General features: G+C 28.5%; 2 protein-coding genes across 6 annotated transcripts in view; one reads left to right on the top strand and one right to left on the bottom strand.

Annotated features, from left to right (window-relative positions):
- Window positions 1–38: 38 nt before the first annotated feature.
- On the bottom strand, window positions 39–8,538 carry LOC107451195 (glutathione S-transferase theta-1). Of its 4 annotated transcripts, none has more exons than XM_043039469.3 (5): window positions 7,657–7,737; window positions 7,025–7,112; window positions 6,295–6,459; window positions 4,891–5,041; window positions 39–1,000 (listed from the first exon to the last, which is right to left on the bottom strand). In XM_043039469.3, the coding sequence occupies exons 3-5, from the start codon at window positions 6,378–6,380 to the stop codon at window positions 674–676; spliced, it is 564 nt and encodes a 187-aa protein (XP_042895403.2). In that variant the 5' UTR covers window positions 6,381–6,459; window positions 7,025–7,112; window positions 7,657–7,737; the 3' UTR covers window positions 39–673. The 4 variants fall into 4 exon arrangements, with proteins under 4 accessions (XP_042895403.2, XP_087021929.1, XP_015922701.3 ...); XM_087165803.1 differs by having other exon boundaries at window positions 7,711–7,728; XM_016067215.4 differs by lacking the exons at window positions 6,295–6,459; window positions 7,657–7,737 and adding an exon at window positions 8,419–8,538.
- The window catches only part of LOC107451193 (uncharacterized), a 34,982-nt gene continuing 19,380 nt past the window's right edge, over window positions 7,936–23,537 (top strand). Inside the window, exons 1-2 of one of the 2 annotated variants that reach the window (XM_071178713.2) lie at window positions 8,003–8,316; window positions 10,052–10,975. Coding sequence is in view for 1 of the 2 variants with exons in the window: in XM_016067209.4 (XP_015922695.2) it covers window positions 8,162–8,316 (155 nt within the window). In the remaining variant the exon portion in view is untranslated. Of the gene's footprint in view, window positions 8,317–10,051; window positions 10,976–23,537 lie in introns of both variants that reach the window. The other variant, XM_016067209.4, reaches the window with a different exon arrangement.

Consider the following 23,537-nt stretch of genomic DNA (forward strand, 5'->3'; position numbering starts at 1 on the left):
TTTATATTTTCTTTATCAATGATTTTTGAAACTAAGAAATTTGAAAATATTTTATTAAATTAAGATATTTAAAGAAGTAACAAACAATGAAGCAACAAGTGTATAGTAATTATGAGGATATGTGATTTTAAAACTAAATATTTTAGTAAAGTAACTTCAATAGTGAAGTATAGTAATTTAAAAGAAAGTGACTAATTAGCTCTTTTTATATCTATGTCATTATTAATCAGTCTCAATAATAATTGCAAAATATAAAGCATTTTAATTTGTCTGACTATATGTTTGGCATTTTAAAATTGCTCTTTGTGATATAATTTTTTTTATTACTTAACCATACATTTGGCATTTAAAGATATAGTAATTGTATGGTATAAGTTAAGGGGAAAAATACAGACAAGTAATACTTTCAACAATCTCCAATTATCAATAAAAATACACTATTCTGGAAATGACAAATATAAATACAAATCTAAATTACAATGGCAGCTTAAATTTTATAAACTCATGTAAAAAGTTATAAAAATATTCACATATTTTTTAATAGTAAATTGATTTTCTTGTATTTATAAGACAGATTTAGCAAGATTTATCAGATTAAAAGTTTTAACTTTGTTTTCACTAAATTAAAACTAATCACCATTAGATATATATTATTTAAACACGAAACTAGTGTTTACAACTTTCCACTAACAATGTTAGATGCTAATTTCTTTACTATTCCATGAACTTCACTGTAGTGGGGATCCAGTTCTTGTCTTATTCTTTCAAGCCAAGCCTTCACTAAAGGTGCTTCAGCAAATGGATCAAATCCTACAGCAAGAGCCTGTTCAATTTCACAAGCACAAAAAATATCTGCAACAGATATTGTGTCACCACATAAGTAGTTCTTATTCTGCAAGAAACCCCTTTCAATATCTTTCAAAACATTCTGAAAACCATCTTTGTAGAATTTGATTTTCTCCTCATTAATAGGTTTCTGGGTCATAAGCGGTGTAATTACCTAAAACATAAATAAAATTTAGAATGCACAGATAGAAACCCAAGAAATAATCTTAACTGTGACCTCTGCAACACTTAAAAAATATTTTTGATATGAAGATAAAACTGTGAAGTTGGTCATTTTAACAGCATGTAGACATACATTAATTTGCTTCATTACCTAAACAAAGTACAGGAAAGATAATAAAAAAATATTAAAAAACCATTGTACCTTTCATATAGAAAATTATGTACTAAAAACAATTTAAAAGTTCTCCAAAAAGGATAGGGTATATTTAGTGCTATGTAAACTAAAGCAAAAAAACCATGAATAAAGCACAGAAATGGACATACTATAGTTCTATAAACCGAACCTTCCTCAGGGTCTAAACACCAAACAGACAAGTATAAGAGGTAAATGCATGTTAAGTGATTTAACCAAGACGGACAGAGGAACAAAATGATAAAAGAAGAGAGATAAGAAACAGGTGTTAAAAGATTCAGAGAGAACCCTCTAGTGCAAAAGATTAAATGAGAGTAAATTAATCCTAGATTAGAATGAAAGTTCTTATTTATAGAACTGAAACTACAGTTTAGTTGATATATTTATGAAAGATAGCATTATGTTTCATTAAACTAGATTTAAATGCATTTTGTCTAAAGCAGACTTGTAATTCATGCATTATGAAATTCTGCTTTAAAAACAAAAATTTAAAGAAAGTAATTATTTATAAAATTGGTAAAGCTTTATTAAATTTGATTATAAATATCTTCTATTTATTTTACTGAATAGATAAGTAATGAATAAATTTCACACAAATTTTGAATTTGAGTACAGATGGTAAAACTACATTTTATAAAATACTGATGTCACAACTAATCAGTATGATTTTATATTAGAAACATTAATAATGTTGAGGAAAAATATATTTTCTCTGAAACAATTTTTACTCTTGAAACAAATAATCAAAAATATCAGCAAAGGACACATCCCAAGTTCCAAATAGCATTTTTTAACTTTGTACACAATATTTTTTTTTGTAATAGATAAAACTGTTTAATATTTTAAATAAATCACTAAATATAGTTGCCTCATAAAAAGGAAAACTGAAGTGGTTTTCTATAAATTGCGATGAATAAGTTGTAGAACAAGGGCGCCGGCAGAATAATATAAAAGGGGGTGCAACCCTCTAACAAACTACCCTCCCCTCCCCCCGAAATTATTTTAAATATTCTGCTATTGCATTTTGTTTTGTTATTACATATACTTTCATCTGTTCATTTTTTCAAGATACGTTTCTTCATTGTTAGCAAGATATTTTAAAAAAAGTACGAATTTCTTGTACTTACAAATTTTGCCCAGAAGTGATCGCGCTGGCATAGCTACTGACTTTGAAGCACAAATAACTACAAACAGTAGTTTCGTATACTAACGTGTTTGTGCACGCTTAACATTGGTATTCATTGTGTTGATGAAGTTTTACAGTTGCGAGAAGTCAGCTTGTGTTATACACCTTTGTTAAACTGAATAACTAATAGAAAATATATTATTTAAATTTTTTTAAATGAAATTTAAAAATATAGCTTAGATATCGGCCAAGTTTGTGAATGCTCAGTGTGCATAAGAAAAGAATCAAAGATGACTCAGAATTCATTGAAAAAGTTAAAAACAGATTTGGACAGCAAACAAGACGATTACAATTCTTGTTTGATTAAACAATTTTTTAATTTTTATGTATCAATAATTACTTAATTATTTGTTTTTCCATAAAAATATGTTTAACAAAAAATTTTATAACAAAATTTTTCTGTATCTCTTTAATTGTTTAAAAAAAAAAAAAAGCCAGGGGGGTGCAAGTGCACCCCGCTGCCGGCGCCCTTGTTGTAGAATTTATACTTTCTTTATAAATATTTAAAATAAATGTTTGAGCTGTATAACTATTTTGACTAATAACTTAAAACTTATCACCAGCTCTATATTCAAATCTATAATAAAATTTTTTTAGAAAAATAAGCCCCACATCATATTATGCAGAAATCAAATTTTTAGTATAGTAAAAATTAAAATAAATTTGTTAAATCAAACTGGAATTAAAGTGGTAAATAAATCTTAATGTACTCTTGAAGATTTTCAGTTCTGATCTCGTCAAACAGTTACATTACATTCTTAAAAATGCTTAGTTCTTAGATTTAAGATCGATTATAATGCATTATAACAGAAAAAGAAATATACACTATCCAGATGAAAATATCACTAGACTACCATTTATGAACACCTATTTTTTGTTTTAATGATATGATTGATTAAAATAACATAGTTTATTCAAATACAAGACAAGAAATTCAAATTTAATAAAACTTAAACAGAAAATAAATATAAGTAATTTGAATTGCTATATGCAGAAAGGGCATCAGTTCTGCTAACTACTTCTCAGGAAAGCTAAATAGAAAACCATTTTCTATCAGTCAGAAAAATCCCAAATAAGGTATTTTTATGTAATACGCATAAAGATAGTTTTTTAGATTTTACTCACTGAAGCAGAAAAAGTTTTCCGTTTAGCTTTTTTGAAAATTATTGAAGCGCTTAATACATAAATGTACTCAATTCTGCCACTTTCTAGAAATAAATTCATTTGAATAGACACAGATCTGATTATTATTCTATGAAATAACTAGTTATTTCATAGAATAACGGTCTGCAGCCCTTAAAACTGAGAAATAAGATGAAGTTGAGCAGAAAATCTGCTAATTGTGTTTTAATGAACTTAATGGTCAAAGAGAAAGGTCTAAAAAATGCTTAGAAATTCAAGCGAAAAAGATGAAATTAATGTCGGATAAATCTCATTCTGAAGTCTCAGTGGGGTTTACCGTCCATATCCCAGTGCCTGAAGTTGACAGAGGAAAAGGTGATGCCAAATCTATTTTAGCTATCATCATAAAAATAACCGAAAGATTTTTCCAATTGGGCACAAGAAACGGCCGCATAAAACAATCATATTCCCGATCCCAGTTCAGTGTCTGCGATCAAAAATTAATTCAAATCGAAGAAGTACCGGATATAGAAATATCGCTCCGGTCGGTTGCTACAGCTGAAAGTTTAGGTACAAGTCAGGGATTCAAAAAATGTTCGTGTAAAACCCAGTGTGTCAAAAATTTTTTTTTTTGTTTTAGAAATAATGTTCTTTGTAATTCCAAGGGTCATTTTAGTAATCCTTGTTGTAACAAATGATTTAATGGTACGTTTCCATAAATAACATTTATACGCTGCATAAATTAGATAAATTGCTTCTTTTTCATTTTAATTGTCTATCATTAGTTTATTTATGGAATACCTAGTTATTTCATTTTAGATAAATTGTTTATTTTACACTTTAACTGTCTCTCATTAGTTAATTTATAGAATACCTAGTTATTTCATAGAATAACTAGTTAAAGTGTCAAATTAATAACATATTACTCACTGTAACCGACATGATCAGTTATTTCATGGAATAACTAGGTATTCTATGAAATAACTGCATTATATACTTTAACGGTAACATATACATATTTTGCTTGTTTTCGCACCAGCAAACAGGAAGCAGTGACGTTTGAATTCCGAAAATACGAGCTATCTGGCGGATATGGAAAATCTTATTTTCTGCGTGAAAAAAGCTAAAATAAGTAAAAATGCGGAAGAGTTGGCAGCTAGGAAGATTGAATTTTCTGTTTATCTTTGAAAATCGGAATTAAATATAATCTTATTTCAACAACTGAATTTCCAGAAAAGCTAAATATTTATATTTTTAAAAAAACCTGAAACTTTTAGAGAATCAGAGTTTTAGATAATTAGGCTGAAAAGTCTCATCCCTGATAAACACTTGTTTGAAAGTGCCCATAGTGCCTGTATCAATGATAAGAAATACAACCTACCCTTTCACGAAAAATCATACTTCCAAACAATCTTGTATTCAAATGCTGCCATTCCAAATACTCATCAACCTTTGCCTGTCTTTTACTATCTTTTGGGTACCAGTTGTCCAAGATCTTATATTCTCTTGACAAATATCTAATCATAGAAATGCTGTAAAGTAGAAAAGAAAGTGCTATTTTTTTTCTCTTTCCCAGCAATAGTTTTTTATTTATTTTTATAAATGACTACATGCAATCATTTAGGGTAAGAAAACCTTAAACAAATACAGTTGCAAAAAATCTTACTTTTTCATTTTGCCGGCACAAATAATTTCGGCTATTCTATCTATTTATTTGAAAAATAAAAAAAACTTCACTTAATAATAAAAAAACAGTTGCATTTACTTGCACTCAGTAAGTTTGCATTGGCGACTTTATCGCCTGTGCCAGCAAAATGGAGAAGTACCAAAAAACCTACAAATTATAAACTTAGCTATTAAGTTACAAAAGCTCTAGTGGCAACTTTTACCTGAGCAATGTCTGAATAATATAATTTATGAATTGTAAAGAATTTCTAAAATAAAATATCTTGTTCACAAGAATAAAAATGAAAAACACTGTTACTTTCCACCCAAAGTTTAGTTTTTTTTAATTATAACATCAAACAGAATTCAAATATTTCATTACGTTCATCATTGATTTATCAGTAAACTGTATCAATAATTTTTTTTAAAAAAACAGAATCAAAGGGAATTGTCTACAAATGAATAACTGTTTGATTAAAACAAATAGCTCTGAAAAAAATATTTTTTGTTCATTCATCTTCATTACTTCCGATTAGTGATACAGCGAAAGTATCTGTAAAATTCTTGTATATCACAAAAACTTGAATTTCAAATTTAATCTATTTTGTAATAGAACAAAATAGCATAAGTTTTGAAATTGTGTTCCAAAAACGAACTCAATTTAGTTCAATGAAAAGATTTTCGTACAGCTACCTACGCCAAAAAAAGTCCTAAAATTTTAGCAACCTGACAAACCAAAAATCACAGAAGGGTACCAACTTGCATGTTATCATGCGTAAACACACTTTGACAAAACACTACCCATTGTTTTTTAAATATTTGCAAGTAAGCAAACTCTTAGGCACCTTGGCAATGGTTGTAATGATACCCAAATATTTAACATTATCCAATTGTGTTCACCCATCAGAGTTTTGGAACATATTTTGGTCTCTAATTATAAAGTACATGTTATACATTATAAGTATATTATTTCATAATGTAGGGAAGAAAAACATATTGTCACTTTCTTAAAATAGTTTAAATTACCTGCTTATTTACAATGTATAATGCATAAGAATATATTGCTTATTTCATTACACTGCTATTGAAAAATACTCAGAAGATTTATGTATCCGCTTACCTGTTGCCAAGTTTTGGAGAGATCTGGCAATAGCATGGGCAATAGCTGAAAAACGCATCACAGAAGCGGTCATATTCAACTGGCATAAATTGTACTCATCCACGGATAAACCTCTCTGGATTTCCTTCATTTAAAATTTATGCAAGTTTGAAAACCCTTTGGAGCCTAAACAAGTGTAGTTACTACAAACAGCCACAAACGTGGAAATATACTCAAAATATACACTGCTTAAATATTGGGGATATTTTCATTTAGTGATCTGCCTGCCAACTACAATTGCCAAGATGCCAAATGAATTTTAAACTAAACTAATAATAAACATGTACTTTTAAATAAAAACATGTAGAGGTTTTCTCTTTTTGTAATGTTATTAATTTCTTTCTAATTTCTCGTGGACCACTACCTGAAAATAGCCATAATTTGGTGAATATTTTGACGTAGTTAATAAGGAAATATTCTCTAAATATTTCGAGACGGCCTCAAAGTAGAATAGCATCAACAATGCATAATACTAACTTTTGTTTAAACAAGTTATCTTTCTTCTTATCAACAAATAAAAAATTTCAATTTATTTTTTTAAAAAATTATGAATTTTTATATACCATTTAACACTGCTACAAAATAGATGCAATAAAAGGCATTTGGACAAGCAAATTAAGCTAATTTGCTCGTGCATTAAGAAATAAACTTTAAATAATTGAGAGCAATTGGTTATAGAGGATTTACTCACCTTTCAGTTAAAACAAAACCATTGTGATCAATGACAGGAACTTTCCGGAATGGATTTATTTTACTGAATGCTTCAGTCAAATGTTCACCTATTAACAAACAATAAAAATTAAGTCCAATTCAAATTAAAAGTATATTTGAAAAAGATATTGCAAAATTTAATGAAGAAATGTAGCCCAACCCTTTATACATTTAAACGACAGTTACTTTCAGGAAAATGCATAAAGACATCAAGTCATAAAATGCATTATCATTTTGTTTAACATCGGGACCCCTTAACATCTACAGACAAAAGCCGAAAATCATTCCTGCATAAAATCATATTGACTATTTCTTATTTTAATATAAAGTAGTAGAGCAATTCAAAAAGCATTTTACAAATATATTTGTAAAGCATTTTACAAATTTAACATAGTTCTATATTTATAAGAAAGACAATAGTCTAAAGTCCAATTTTATAATTCAAATTTTTAAAAAAAGAGAGAGAGACCTTTCCTCAGAGCTACAACTTTAGATTCAAAAGATATATTGTTAACTTTCATAAAAATTATTAAAGCTCTGCAAGGCTGGGACATCAAATCATAAAACACTTTAAGTGTCATTTTGAATTAAATATGATGAAACGATGCTGACTAACAAATTGAGGAGTAAGAAAATTTTTCTGCTCTTATCATGCTCGTGACTCACTGTTTGTTTACAAATTTCAGTGGTTTTTCCAAATCGTCATTCTCGGCCAGTTGAAGTACATTTAAACATATTATAATATTAAGAAATAACTATTGCTAAAAAAGTAAGCGGCAATAAAATCAGGAGAAAAATTTTGGAAATCGTCGACAATATTTTTTAATATTTAAATATTATTTATACTATAATTAAATTAACTATTTAAAGTCTTAAATGATAATACTCTCAATAGATGGCGCATAGAACTCAGTGACATGAATGAAATTATTACTACTTGATTTGTATGTGAAATAAAAAAGCCTGAAGGGCGGGTGTCTGACATTTTCCCGGTAATTCTTGTACTATCGAAATTTAATTTAGTTGTGATAATTAGTTAAAGATTAGCGTAGTTTTTAATTGTCCGATGTTTTAAGAAAATTTAAAGAGTGCCTTTTCTCTCGTGAATATAAAAATTATGGCTAATGACGTTAAGAGATTTCTCAAGGAATACAACGAGTTGCAAACTTCGGAGTTCAATATTAATCCTAAAATTGTAGGAAACTATAATTTAAATAGGCAAGATGTTGTAACGCAAGTCATAGATTGGGCTCTTAACTATTTGGAAGAGAGGTAAGAATAGCTTTTTAATGAACTATTATATGTTTTTCTGTTAACATTTGTGATATTTTAGATGTAGTCCTGATAATAAAGATTTTACCACTATTTCTATACTTATTTTGCTCATCGTTTAGTTGAAAGAATCACTAAGATATTTTCAGTTGAATTTCCGCGAAATATTTGCTTAAATATTGTTAAACTTCGTATTTTCTCTCTCCTTTGTAGCTGAATAAAAGAAGTCGGTTGTAGTTATGTTCGTTCAGTTTTGAAATATTGTAATCAATTTTTATACTTTTGAGGTTAAGGAAAGAAAGGCTTTTAATAAAAAACATCAAAGACGCTACTTTTATGTGTAAAATTATTCTCTATGTATTAATGTTTTTGGTAAATATTTACACTGTCTGGGGGAAAAAATCAAATGTTGGTTCTTAGCCATAATGTAGATCCATAATAACTAGGTACTATGAGTATTTGAAAACTTCTCAAATTTAGTTTGTGAATGTAGAAGAATTTTGCATTATTAAAACGAGAGACATAATTAGGAATGGTTGTTGCTAGTTTTATCAGTTCAAAAGATTCATTCTTTATTCCCTTATATTAATATTAAAAAAGTTTTTATTAACTCAGAGTATTGGGGTATTTCATAATTTGAAAAATAGCTTTAGAAATTAGTTAAAAATAAGGTTATAATTCAGTGCAGAGGCTTATTAATCGTATTCAATATTGTATCAGATAGTAAGTGTTCCCAATAATAATTGTTTTGTTTTGTTTTTTTAATTTTCTGAGTTAAAAATTTTCTAGCTGCCAATTTAGTATCTGGGGATTTAGCAGTAAAGTAGGATCTCATAATTTATCAAACTTAAAATTGGATTTTCTTGGTCCTGATTGAGAAGTTTTTTGAAAATTATTACGTTAATTTCTGCAATCAAAATATAATTACACGCTTCATTTAAAATGAAAATATACCTGCCAAACATTGACTTAAATTGTAGATACATTGAAAAATTGACTATGATTAATTAAAGTCTCTAGACAGAATTAACATAGATTATATTTATTAACACATATATCACAAATTTCTTGAAAATATTCTGGAAGCTATTACTTCTGTGATATCGAAAAGTTTTAAATAGGGGTGCACAACCTGTTACTGAAGTGTAGCCCACAGGAGCTTCTAAACACAATCAACATTTTTAATCGCACATTCGAATCATCCATTATTTATGCATTCAATTTTCACAGATTCTATATGTGTGTGAAATGCGATGTTAATGTGTTAGACAGTTATTTCCACTTTTCAACATGATTGTGAGAATCCTGAATTCTTATTACAGTATTATTACGACACAAAAGTTTCAGACCCTCATTTAAATAATAGCTTATTTAGGACAACTTCTAAGTGATTTTTTTCTCATTTTTTTGGCAATTTCTTTCTTTTTTTCAATAATTTTTTAAACAGTTATTGCTATGCATACCCACGTAATATAATAAAATCGATAATTTTATTACGACACTTGAATTTCAAATTGAGCATTTGGCACACTTTATTCTTGCTTTGCTGAGTTCATCATAAATTTAAGGGATTTTTTTTTTCAATTATTCCTATACTTTTTCATGTGATTTTGACAATCTCGTTATATAGCTACGATGTTATTACAACACGCAAATTTTTAGTTGCTCATTTGTTTATTGTTATTTTGGTACAAGTTTTATTGTAAAACCTAGTTATTTTTCCTTCGTTTTTCAGCAATGAATGTGATTTGGTCAAATGTGATAATGAATTGTGACTAAATTGTATACCGAATATTCTGCAAAAAAAATCAGCCGAATTCTGCTAGGCCAAATAGCAACATTTTTTAGCAGTATAGCAACACTGAAACAGAAATTTCAATGATATGAATAATATTTTCGCAAAAAAACTGCCTGTCAGAAACTCTTTTTAAATTGCCGAACTATCATAATTTAAGATTATATACGAAGGAGAAACAGAGAAAATAAGATCAATCTTAATTCTTGAAAGAAAATTTTAAAGCTCAACATCTCAGTTCTTCAATTACCATATATTCAAGGAAAAAGAATCAAATCTAACAGAAATGCTCTTAAAAATTGCTGCTTTATAATAAAAACTTCTATAAAAAAAAGAGAAAAAAATTCGAAGCAAAAACAAAAAAAAAGCCAGATAGAAACCAAAACAAAAAAAGTTTCTTAATTTTTTTAATGAAAATCTCAATTTAACTTTTTCATGTTGTTGTATTTTTAGAAGAAGAAAAAAAGAAATTGCTATAAAATAATGTTTATTAGTAACGTTTATTAAAAACAAAAATGTCATGATAAAAATACAGATAAGAAGAGAAGTAAGATAAGAACAAAAGAGAAACAGAAAAAGCAAATAGTTCTTAATTCCTAAAGCAAAACTTTAACACTTAAAATCACAGTTTCCTATGTTACCTGTTATCTATAATATTGTACTGAAAAAAATGATAAATAGTATGAGACATTCCTTTAAAATGCTGCATTATAATAAAAACAGAAGAATGAAGAAGAAAAATCATCAATTCCATATTTGTTTTCAATATAACATGTCTTTTATATGTTAAATGCTTTTATAACAAAAATATCAGGATACAACTATTGTACCAGCTGTCGCCAAAAGGTTAAATAGCTGATTCAGGTAACGTCAATCACATACTAAATTTGATGACCAAAACAGAGAGAGAGAAAATTAAGTCATAGTGAAAGCAATATATATATATATATATATATATATATATATATATATATATATATATATATATATAAACTATTGGAATAATTTTTTGTTTACTTAATTGGTAAATTTGTTTTATTACTTCATTTTCAAATTTAAAAAGTGGAAGTTATTACAGCCTCAGAAATGAGCAGCATTTTTGCTATATAATCTGACAAGAATGCATCTGAAAATCTATTGAAACAATTAGTTATCTCGATCTCATTTAATTTTTTTTTTATGCTACTAGGAATCTCTTCTTATCAATCTCCATGAGTATTCTTCTTTCATTTTTTTATCTCCTTGAAAGTTTGTTTTTCGAAACAAAAATCTATTTGTTAATATAATATTACAGCCTTAATTTTATTTAAGAATGCTCTGTAATATGCTAATTGTAACAAAATGTACTTTATTGCTGGATTTAAAAAATAATGGATTGTATTTTGCATTTTTCATTAAACAATAAGAAGAAATAAATTATTAGTAACTTCACTAATGTTAATTCAAAATAGTTATAATTTCTTTGAAACTATTTTTACTTGACTTATGTTTTTTGTATTTTTAAAAATTCCAGTATTAATGATTGGATTTATATCTGGCAACATCTAATCTAAAAAAAAAAATTTCCCCTTTTTCCTTCGATTATTTTCAACATCAACTTAATGTATTAAAGATTTTGTGTGATATTTATGAACTTTTTGACAACAATGGATAAATAATTAGTTAACCACAAATATTGGGAAAAAATTTTAAACACTCCGAATTGCAATAATTCAAACAAATTGGAATTCCAGAAAAGCTCATTTCATAAATAAAATCTGCTCTTTAAGCTCAGTAATAGTGTTTGGGCAGGCTTTATAGCAAATCGCATGGTATTTTTTATTGCAAGTTTATCATTTAATTCTTGAACTAATTGTCAAGTGTTTTTTTTTTTTTTTTTTTTTTTTTTTGCTTTTTCATTCCATTGTAGTCTAGATTGTATTTGTAATAGAACTTGATGATGTATCAGTCTTTCGCTCAGCTAAATAATGTGTAATTAGTAAAAACACCCAAAACACAAACAGCACTTAAAACTGCAATAACTTTTGCTTCAAACTGTTTTGAAAGTGTAAAGTTGAAGCCCAAAATTGCTCCTAACATGCAGTCACGCCAATGCAGTACTTAATTAACAAATTTATACTCCTTTTATATAACCAGGGGTCTGTCTTGGTTTTTCTAAGAGGTACCTATTTTGTAAAAATTTAGACATAATTTGTGAAAATTAAAAATTATATTAAAAAATCAACACAAAAATATGGATTTATTGTTTCTTAAGGGATACAAAAATAAAATTTTAAGAAAAAGTATTTTGTGAAACTACCGTTTTTCCTAAAGTTGAATTTGTGAAGGTACCTCTAAACGGTTGTAAATTTGACCTGGGCAGACCCCTGATTACTGTTTATAAAAATATTAGTTCTAATAAAAGCTGGCATTTTTATTTATAGCCTGTCTTTTTTAACATTGTTTTTCGAAGTTATTTTTCCAAGGAAAATAAAAAAAGCCACAGTTTAAGTGCATTACACTTAAAGCAAAGCTATATTTTTAAACTGTATATATGCCATCTTGAATGTAAATAATGTTTCTGGACTGACCTATACCTTAAATATTTTAAGTTATTAATCTTAAGCGACATTTTCCCACCTAGATGAAAATTTTTATAACCCCAAATAATGCAGCATTGCATTAAGTTTGTATATACATTAAAAAATTGGACCACATAAACTCATTTTCTCAAAACTGACTTTTCTTTTTATTGACGTTTTGCACCATTTTCAGAATAAACATAAGAGGGCATTGGCTTAAGATAGGCTAAACTTGTCAGTCATGAGTAATCGTTGCAAACTCTCATCAGTTATGAAAATAGCATATTTGCAATAAAGCATAATTTCATGCACCTGCAGAACCTTTGAAAGACAGTCTTAAGTGGTTTAATTTAAACCGAATAAAAAGTAATCTGGCTGAAATCCAACATCCCTGGTTTCAATTGAGTGTATTATAGTTAGACTAGATTCTCAAGTATAACAGAATTTGATTTGGAATGGGGAAAATAAAAGAAAAAAAACACAGAATCTGAGAGTTTGACGCTAAGTCTGCACTAGACAGGTGATATTTTAATTTTCAGATACTAGTATGAATAGCAATCAATATAGAGTTTTATGAATATCACTTTTTAACTAAATTCTGCTTTTTTAAATAAATTTCGTCAAAATTAGCGCTGAAACGGTTGAAACTTGTTAAGAGTCAATAAAATTTTTTGCAGAAAGTTTATTGATTTTGTGTTTCCTATTCATTATGCGTCTAATTGAGACCTTATGAAAACCTTATTTTAAGTTAATATTATTACTTAGCCATAAATGTACTTTCACTTTTTAACGTTCTTTTATGGTTTTGGGCATCAAAAAGTTCTTTTACACTAACTACATCAGTTAACATTTTAAAAATTAAGATTGTTCATATTTTTCGGAAAAGTAGCAAGCGAAAATTCTAATCTGGCTTAAGAAGTGAAATTTCATGCCCTGCCTTTTATTTAAATCTGAAATGCAATTTTGTTGCGTCATTTTTGAACTCTTATCATAAAATTTCACTTAATTTAGTACACCACTTCTTCCATCCGTGAAAATATGTGCTCCTTAATTTATGAACTTGAGTGTATTTCCCCACTAAATACTCATGTCTAGTTGAGCATATTTTAAATTTGGTAAAACCTTACCTCAAAGCTTCTATATATTATGTTTACGTAGGGTTCGAGAATTTATTTTTATATGATGAAGAAACAAAAATTTAGATCTAAGTCTAATCTTAAAAGATAACGATTTATGTTAAATGGGGGACTAAAATGCAATTACCTGGTTGTTTTTCAGTTTCACTATTAAAAGAAAATTTAGATTTTTAATGTTGAGAAAAAAATTTTAATATTAAAATTTTAATTTTTCTATCTTTGTTTTTTTTTTCTATTTTTCTATCCAATAATACCAGACTTGAGCGTCCACTCCCACCCCCGTGGGAGGAAGTTAGAAATCCTAAAAATGAACTCCTATTTTATATTGCAGTTTCGGATTCTCCAGAGGAAAATAACCCTTTTTGACCATAGGTTTATGCATTTTGCTTCAAGTATTTCGTGGAAAAAAACTAGACGAAAGCTATTTCGTTCTGGAAGTTATAGTATTAAAGGAGTTACTGACTCCGGTTTTTTTTTCTTCTTTTTTTAAATTTTTTTTTTCCCCACAAAAGAATAAGTTTTGTGAAGAGACCATTTAGAGTAAGACGGTAAAATATTTTTACGGTCCATTTTTACGATAAAATCATTAGTCCGATAAAATGATACATAATTTCGATAAAATAATCTAATTTTTAAAAGAGTCCGTAAAATTCCTCTTACAATACTAATTTGGCCCTTTAAATATTGCTCCCATTTATTGGACCAGTATTATTTACGTGTCATAGTTCCATATTTTTTTTCTTTCTAAATTTAATCAGTTACAATTATTTACGAAGGATTTTTTTTTTCCGTTACGCGTCCTTTCTTTTTAACGAGAGTGGCCTTTTCACATCATAGTATTTTTTTATTCAGAATTTAACTAGTAATAACTTTTGAACTAATTTTCTAATCTTAATTTTTTTTATTCCATTTTACTTCCTGTGCATTTTTTGCACACCTTCGGAATTTTAAATATCTACGTTTTAACACAGCAAAACAAGATGTTAAATTCAACTCTCAAAATAGCAGCTTATACGCTAGCCAGTTTTTAATATCGAAAGACTTATTTATCAATCTTTTTTAATATTAATCTTTATTGTCAAGAGATCACTTTTTTAATCTGTTATCGTCAAGAGAAAAAAATTGCGACGCAATCGTGGGGTTGGGGAGCAAAACGAGCAGAGCGCGGAGACACCTAGTTAATTTCATAATCACGCAGCCTAATCACGTTACAAATCCACAATAACCATTTCAAAACACCATAATTTGTTAATTTTATGAACTTAGCCACCTAATCACGTAGTCGCACTAACCAGTTTAAAACTAATTTAATTTGTATACTAGTTTAAATTAAACTTCAGAATGTTGTAGCCAAGGCCCTACTAAATGTTTCTTTTAATCGATTAATTCATGCCAACTTTTTCAAATTTCCCTCTTGTGAGTCACCCTTCCCGCAAGTGGCACTTCAGCGTTTTCCATGTAGTGGTATGCAATTGGAAGTAAAGACGGTTGTTAAAGAAATGTTATAATTTTCACTCAACGCCGAGTTCAACGTTCATATTAAGTTTTTATTCCATCTTCTAAAAATGTTCTTTATCAACTTTTTTTCTTTTTTTTAATCAGGATGTTTGCTAACTTTTTTGTTCGCTTATGACCGCCTCCGTGTGTGCTGATAAAATGAATACTTTTGAGCAAGAGAAATTCTCTAAGATGTATAATTTTTTTAATTGATGAAATTCTCTTAAAGAAAAAGAATTTTATGTGTGTAAATTTCCGCTTTGCAATCTTTGTTTTGGTTTGTAGTTACTAAAACTTTTTTTTACGTTACCAGAAAAACTAACGTATAATTTAAGAATTGGTTAAATCAGAAGGCCTGAGTTCTTAGAGCTCTTTTTTCATGAATTTGTTTCTGGAAACAAGAAGTGACCTTAATGATGTTTTGGGGGAATAAAAGGAAACTAAATGAATTTTTTTTATGGGACAATTTTTAAATTAAAAAGCACATTTTAAAAACAAAAAACAGCCTTCGAAATGTGCTTTTTTTTTATAATCATTTCTATAAACTTTTATTTTTACTACTTGCCGACACGCAAGTTTCAAGAAAGTTTATATACATAGAGAGAGAGAAAGAAAACATTTAAATTATGAAAGGAGAAGATAAAAAAAATTATTCAAATAAAATACTTAAAAAAAAGAAATTTTTTAAAAATAGTATTAAAGGGGAGAAAAGATATCTCTTCATCAGCTCACACGATTATATTCGCAAAAAGAAATGCTTTCTAATATTGTATCAATATAGTCAAAGCAAAATATATCAATGCAATAGTGAGGAGCCCCCAATAAAATAAAATAAACAATTGTTTTTTAGGGCTCCTCACATTATTGTATTGATATAGTTTGTTTTGGCTGTATTGATACAGTATTAGAAAGCATTTCTTTTTGCGGATATAATCGTGTGAGCTGATGAAGAGATTATATCTTTTCGTTTTTTCTGACTTTTTAATTAAATAAAATACTTTTTTTTTAAATGTTAAGTATTTTATTTTAATGATTTTTTCTCTTTTCATTAATCTATGATGTTTTCTCGATATTTTTAATGTATTTTTTGAGTTCTATATACTTGCAGCTTACACGCAGTAAATAAAACTTATTAATTTTCCTCGTTTTTCTTTTTATCCTTTTTGTCTTTATTTTGCTATATATATATATATACCATCGTTAAGAAGTTTTTCTTTTGATATGATTTATATCAAACTAGTGGGCTGTGCCCCCTGCTCGCTAACGCTCGCCAACCCCCGAAAATTGCTACGCAATCTTATATGGTTTGCTTCGCAAACCAAGCTCGCTTCGCTCGCTACTAACTTAGGTACATTGCAAATGCACAAAATTCTAAGAATTCAAAACAATCATTCAAATCCATATAACAACTTTTTTTAAAAAAAAAAAATACATCTTTTTAGTAAATACTAAGTCATTAAAATAAATTTGAATTCAAATAAATGACATGTAATTCGATAAACCTATTAGAAATGTGCTATAGTATAAAATCTTAAGATAAAATTTCTAAAACTGATATCTCTTTAAAAAGGTTAAAATTTTGGCTATAATTAAGTCTATTAAAAATTTAAATAAGAGAAATTGCAATGGAAAAATCCCTGCATAAACAAAACATTGAATTTCGGAAGAAATCTCGTTTGGTGAGAATGCTCTCTCTTGTCAAAAAATACAAAATAAACTGACCTCAAATAAAACTCCAAGGACTTCGAATCAAATAATTAAGGAAACTACTATCACGTTTAATATAAAAGGAAGATTTATTAACTAAACAATAAAATTACAGCATCGCAGTTCCAAAAAAAACAAATCTCACACTCACTCAAAAAAACAATTTACCTTCTAATTAGTCACCATAGCAACCACAAAACTCTTCTCGTTACCATCTTTAAACTGATATATAATGAATAAATTATTTAACAAAAAATACGATGCGCATAATATTTTACACTCTGGTTTTTTCCGTTTTTAGAAGCGCTATATGTTGAGCCACCCAAACTAGATTTGGCATGTGACATTTTTAGCGGCAATTATTGGTTGATTTTCTAGCGTTGCCATTCGGAGAGTTGTAATGGGGCTTTTTTTTATCGCCGTGTAAGAGAAATATATATATAGGTTAAAATCTGCATTAGCTTCGTTTTTTTATTAGCTTTGTTGTCGATAGCAGTTATAATTGATTCTATCGATAATTTCATGCATGCAATAGGTCAGGGATGGCGAACCAATGGCACGCGTTCCCTGTATGGCACGCAACACAATATTTTGGGCACGTCACGGATCACAATTGTTATTGCACTATGAATTTTTATTACACAAATGTTATTACAGTATGAAGCATATGTAACAATTAAATTAAAATTCACAAAAATCAAACACAATAATAAGCAATTGTTAATGAAAAAATTAACAATTAATGCAAAAAAACAATAACCATAAAAACAAGTTAACAATAAATAACTAGCAAAAAAAAATCAACAGTCCTGCTTAAACTAATATCTTACAACCTAATATAAGTTATTTGTCATCTAATCTGCAACAACAGAGGACCCATTGATGTTGTTTTAAGTTGAATTACGCCTATAACTGAGACATTGCAAAATGTATTTTTCTTTCAATGTGAATAAAGAGTTTTAAGTTGATAGTATTTAGTATTATTTTCCCAATAATCATGAAGTCAAAATTATTTGACGGCACATTTGTGACTTCATTAAAAATTTGTTTAGAAAAAATAGCACGTTGGTGTATAAAGGTTCGCCACCCCTGCAATAGGTTTTAATAAATATGAAGTAGCTACTTTCAAGTCGTAGCATTTCTTTCTAATTCCAGATTTATGGTTTTTATTCGGCTAGTTTTTTTTTATTTATTTATTTATTTTAACTTTTTTATTATGATTTTATTAATCATTGCTTTAAACAAGCATTAACTGATCATTTCTTACTGAAAAAGTTTTTGTGCAATCCTTTGAAACTCTATTATTACTATCAGAAACTTAAAACAGGATCCTGTTCTTGCGAATTTGAAATTTCTACTAATATACATATGTATATATTTTTTTTAAATTTAAATTTTCCATATAATCTGGTTCTTTCAGAAATTAGGAAAAGACGATGTGGGCTTTTTATTTCAAAGTAATTTGATGTAGGGTCCATTCTTATGATGAAAAATATTTTGAAGGATTCGATTTTATAAGATAAAATATTTTGCGGTAAGATATTTGTTTACGGACTCTTAATTTCTCCTAGAATAACCCCTGTCTACATTTAATTAATTTATTATATCAATTTTAAAGTTATGAAGCATGTTAAGGTTCTCCGTTTACTCAGTGGTGGTGCACCCATTTAATTTAATTTTAGAGACCACTGCCTTTACTAACATTTAATTGCATTAGAATTACTTTAGGCCCCTCATTTTTAAAGATAATAACCGAGGAAGCGAAGTTTTCTCCACTTCTAAGATTCCTGGTGTTTATTGAAATCGTTTTGTGAAAGCGCGAATTCTTTGCCACTCCGAGCCCTGTATACTCGGTTGATTGCCTCACATCCTGTACGTGTGATGTTATTTTTGTTCATTGAAGAGCAAAAAACGCACAGGTAGAGATGTCATGTTCTTTAAGCCAGGAAGCAAAGACTTTCCTTTATTCATTCGTTACGCTTCGCCTCATTGTTTCCCACCCCTTCTCTTCGCCGCTCTGTCGCAAATTCCTCTCTGCCTTTTTTTTTTCTTTTTTTTTAATTACACTAGTCTAGATTTTTCTCTTTACATTTGTTTTAATTGAGAAAAAAAAAAAACGTGTGATGTTATAGCATAACGCATGAACTATTGCAGTTTTTTCTTTGTCTGAACGCATGAGCAATTAATTGTAGTTAATTAGTGATAAATATCCGCTGCGTCTTGAACCTGCGCGTTTGTTGATTCTTGAATCAATTTTCTTTTACTCAGTATATTAAAAAGTCGTCTGCTCCTCCGCTGTTTTGGATATTCAGCTTCATGGTACATTTTATTATGTTGCGCAAAACCTATACGACTCAAGACCATATCAGCCAATTTCTAATGAGTTTTTACTTTTTTAAGAAGAGTTCTGCTTCTTCAAAAAAGTTCGGATATAAAAATTGCATTCTTATCTACGACAGCGTTATTTTCTCGACCCGCTTGATCCAACGTGTAAACTAATTTAATTTCTACAGATTCGCTTTTATTCTCTTTTGAATTACAATAAATTAGACATCGCAATTTGCATCAAACATTTTTACGAATCACCATCGCGATTTGCGATTTATATTCACGTTATTCACGACTCGTTCACTTAATTTTCGAATCTTGTTTTTCTATTTATACTTAATTGAATTACTAATTACTAGAGCCCGGATTTGATGACCTAAAAAATCTCAATTAATGCCCTTACAAACTGCAAAAAATGCCCTTAAAATGCGAAAATTGCTCTAAAAATGCCTTATGACAAGACTTAAATAGAAGTAAAAAATATTGAACTAAAACAATGTTTTACTCTTTAAAATTATTATGAGTCGTTTCAAAAAATATAAAGCAATGCAATACTTGTTCTACGTTCATTAAAGTTTGAAAAATATGTTTTATATCCTAAAAAACAAAAAAAGGAAAATATATTGACACCAAACAAAATATTTTTATTTTGTATAGAAACTTTAATGGATATAACAACCTCCATCTCATAATATTACTAAATATCAGAATTACATTGGATTATTAAATGTTTTTTAATATTTTGAAATGTAAACGAGCGTCTCTTGTCTGAAAGCAAATTTTTATACCAGGAGAAGCTTCTTTCAACGTCTACTGATATTATTGGTGCGTACTTGAAAAGGACGGTTACACTTACTGACAATTCTTCTTCAATTTGAAAAGATTTTGCTTCACCTTTTAATATCCTAGAGATTTTCTTCATTGTTTGGAAGCCAGTGTAAGAATTAAAATTATAAAAATTAGAAAAAAATTAAAAGATGCTTTAAAATGCAAAATACGCCCCAAAATTTAAAGAAAATGCCGTATAAATCTCTAAAAATGCTCTAAAGGACCAAAAATGCAAATGTCATCAAAATCCGGGCCTTACTAATTACGCATATCAATTTAATGTCTACTTTGATCTGCGAATCCCCACATCAACGGCATTTCATATAGGGGAGAGGGGGGCACCTTTCAACAGTTTTTGCTTAAGAATTATTTTCAAAGTTTTATTGCTTTCAAAATCTAAATTCTAATTTTTATTTATTAAATTGATATTTGAGGTAACCTCTAAATTTTCTCCAAAGGTCTAAGCCAAAGACAAAATACCTAATTTTACATATTTAGTGAACCATGTATTTTGTTGAAATCTACCCCTCCTGGGGGGCAGATTTCAACGGGTGGCGGGGCACATTTCAACAATTGAAGAGAACGTAACAAGATCATGCATTTTGGAAAATTAACTTTATTCATAAATTAATAATAATGAATGAACATATTGGATTGATTTAGGTTTTTTCTGCATTATTTTGTCTTTAATAAAATCAAAGTTTACGGAGAATGTCATGAAAAATACAGCTTAACTGTTACGCAGCTTAAACTTGGTTGAGGCAGTTTCATTTTAATGTCATTTCTTTCTATACCACTAATATCCTCTCATTCTGGAAAATAAAGCATTGATTATCATGCTCCCTCGCTCTCCAGAAACTACCTCCCGAACCAGGTGAGCTCCTAGCTTGGCAACAACATTTGGAGCTGGAACAACTGTTAAAACTCCAGTTTCATCCAAGTTATATATTTGATCCACTGTAAAATGACCAGAATTAAGAGTTCTCTCATAATTGTTGAAAAATTCTTGAACATTTTCTTTATTAAGAGCTATAGCTCTTGCAAAGCTGGTGTTTTCCGGTTTTCTTAAAAGTAAGCTGTGGGTGACACTTCGTAAAACCTTTAACCCAGTCAATTCCAGAGGTTTTATTTTTGTCCCAGCTACTTTGAATTTTGGAATTGAAACACTTTGCGTTATCATAGGAAAGTTTTCTAACTTGTCTGTAAGTTAGACTATAATTGAGAATTGAACATGTAATTATGTATTCACAAAGCAGGATTTCTTGCTGGACATCAAAAACTTGTTGGCTTATGTATTTAGAACTGTAGCATTTTGTGTTAGCTGTACATTGTTTGGTTTCACCAACCAAACAATTATTTGACTTTCTTTTTTTTAATTTATAAAATAAAGCTGAAAAGTCTATTCCAAATAAGCCTGCTGCTGCTCTTAAACATGCACCATTTCTGACAGTTTCCATTGCTTTTTCAATATTTTCTTCACTAACTTCTGGTTTAGTGTGCTTTTTTTTTATATGTTCGCAACATTTTTATAAATTGTAAGAAGGTAAAATAACAGGATTGAGAATTTTAATGTTACACCGTAAGCTTTTCAATTTTCTTAAAATTAAATTATTTTCATTCTAAGTTAAATTTTCTTGAATATGTTTATAAAATTTTAAAATAATTATTTTATTGATGCTTTTAATGAATTCTTTGTAAATAAATTCTATTTTCAACAACAATGCAACAAACTGAATCTTGGTTTTAAGCTTTTAAAAAAATTTCATATAATTGAAATTTTTTTTACAAACATGCTTTGAACACATTCACATGTTTTTCAAAAAATTTAGAATAATGCCTTACAGAAAAAGTTGAGTATTTTAAATGTAACAACCGTAATTAATGGGCCTTTTGCAGACTAATGACTTCTGCAAGATTACTTAACAAAAAAATAATAAGCCTGGGGCACCTTTCAACACTGTTGAAATGTGCCCCCTAAGCTCTGTTGAAATCTGCCCCTGGTGCAGACATTTTGGTTAAAGTATTATCAACCACTTTAGAAAACGACTTTTTACTAATAAATAATACAGTTAGAAACAGAATTAAATAAACTAGCAGATGAATAATTATCACTTACTTTATTAAAAGATTACTGGTAGATAAACAGTTTTAAAATCAAAACTGTCTTTTTACTTTTGGAATGTTAAAACATGTTCCACAGAGTAACACAACAGTGGTAAAAAGAAAGTGCTTAAAACTAAATGTCAATAGTTATGCTTAGTTAAAGCTTATTGTCTGGCATATTGGCGAATCATTAAACAATATTAGAAAGCAGAAATTCTAGTTGTTGAAAGGTGCCCCATGTTGAAATGTACCCCCCTCTCCCCTACAAAAACAGCACTTATTTAAATTATTAACGCGTATTTAGAATCTTTTAAAATCAATTATCGCGATTCTTAAACGCGCGATTTTAAAGTTAAACATAGTGATTCGTGTTCACGCGGTTAAAAATTCACGTCACGATTTGTATTCATGATTTAATTTGATTCATGATTTGATTTAATTTGACGATTTGTATTTTTTTTTTTTTTTTTTTTTTTTTAGTACGTGATTCTTGTTTACGCTAGAGCCCCTGAATTAGACTAGTTAGTATAGTACTGAATTAGACTTCCTAGTATAGTAGACTTAGTTTACGCGATTATAAAAGCGCACATCGTGATTCGTATTCATGCATTTTGAAAGCCACTCTCGTGATTTCTGTTCACGTGGCTGAAAAATTATGCATGGGAATTCGTATTTACGCAATATTAAAACTACTCATCACAATTCATAATCTCCTTATTTATAAGTCAGACATCGCTATTCTTATTCATGTGATTTGTTACACTACATGAATAAAGAACGAAAATGTAAATTGTGTGTCTATCCTACTTATTCAAACACATTTGTAAAATTAATTCATTTTTACTGTGATAATTAAAAAATAATAATTTTGAAAAATATATTAAAAGCTCTTACTACTGAATAGTACAATAAAAGCATTTACTATTACGATAACTTTCGAGCCATTTGGAATTTCAAAAATAAACTAGGGCTTTGTGTATAAACAGAAACGGTCTCTTCATCATGCTTGTCAGTCTTTTGTTGTATTTTGCTACATGTTTAACAATCAAAAATTCTGAAAGTAAATTTTGTACATTTTTCTACACACCTTCATAATTTCAAGTTTCAAAGTGGAGCTGGAAATTTTTAGTTAGTAGCCAGTGGCAGATATATTCTAATAACTTAGTAGTCATTTTTTCCTCAAACCTGAGTTGGCGACTTATATCAATAGGTTCTTTTAATTTAATAAAAACTTATTGCAAACTCTTTTTTGCTTAGATTAAATTA

The sequence above is a fragment of the Parasteatoda tepidariorum genome, chromosome 6 (genome assembly GCF_982258835.1).
Source record: "Parasteatoda tepidariorum strain Cologne lab strain chromosome 6, Ptep-v5.0, whole genome shotgun sequence".
Taxonomy (NCBI): domain Eukaryota; kingdom Metazoa; phylum Arthropoda; class Arachnida; order Araneae; family Theridiidae; genus Parasteatoda; species Parasteatoda tepidariorum.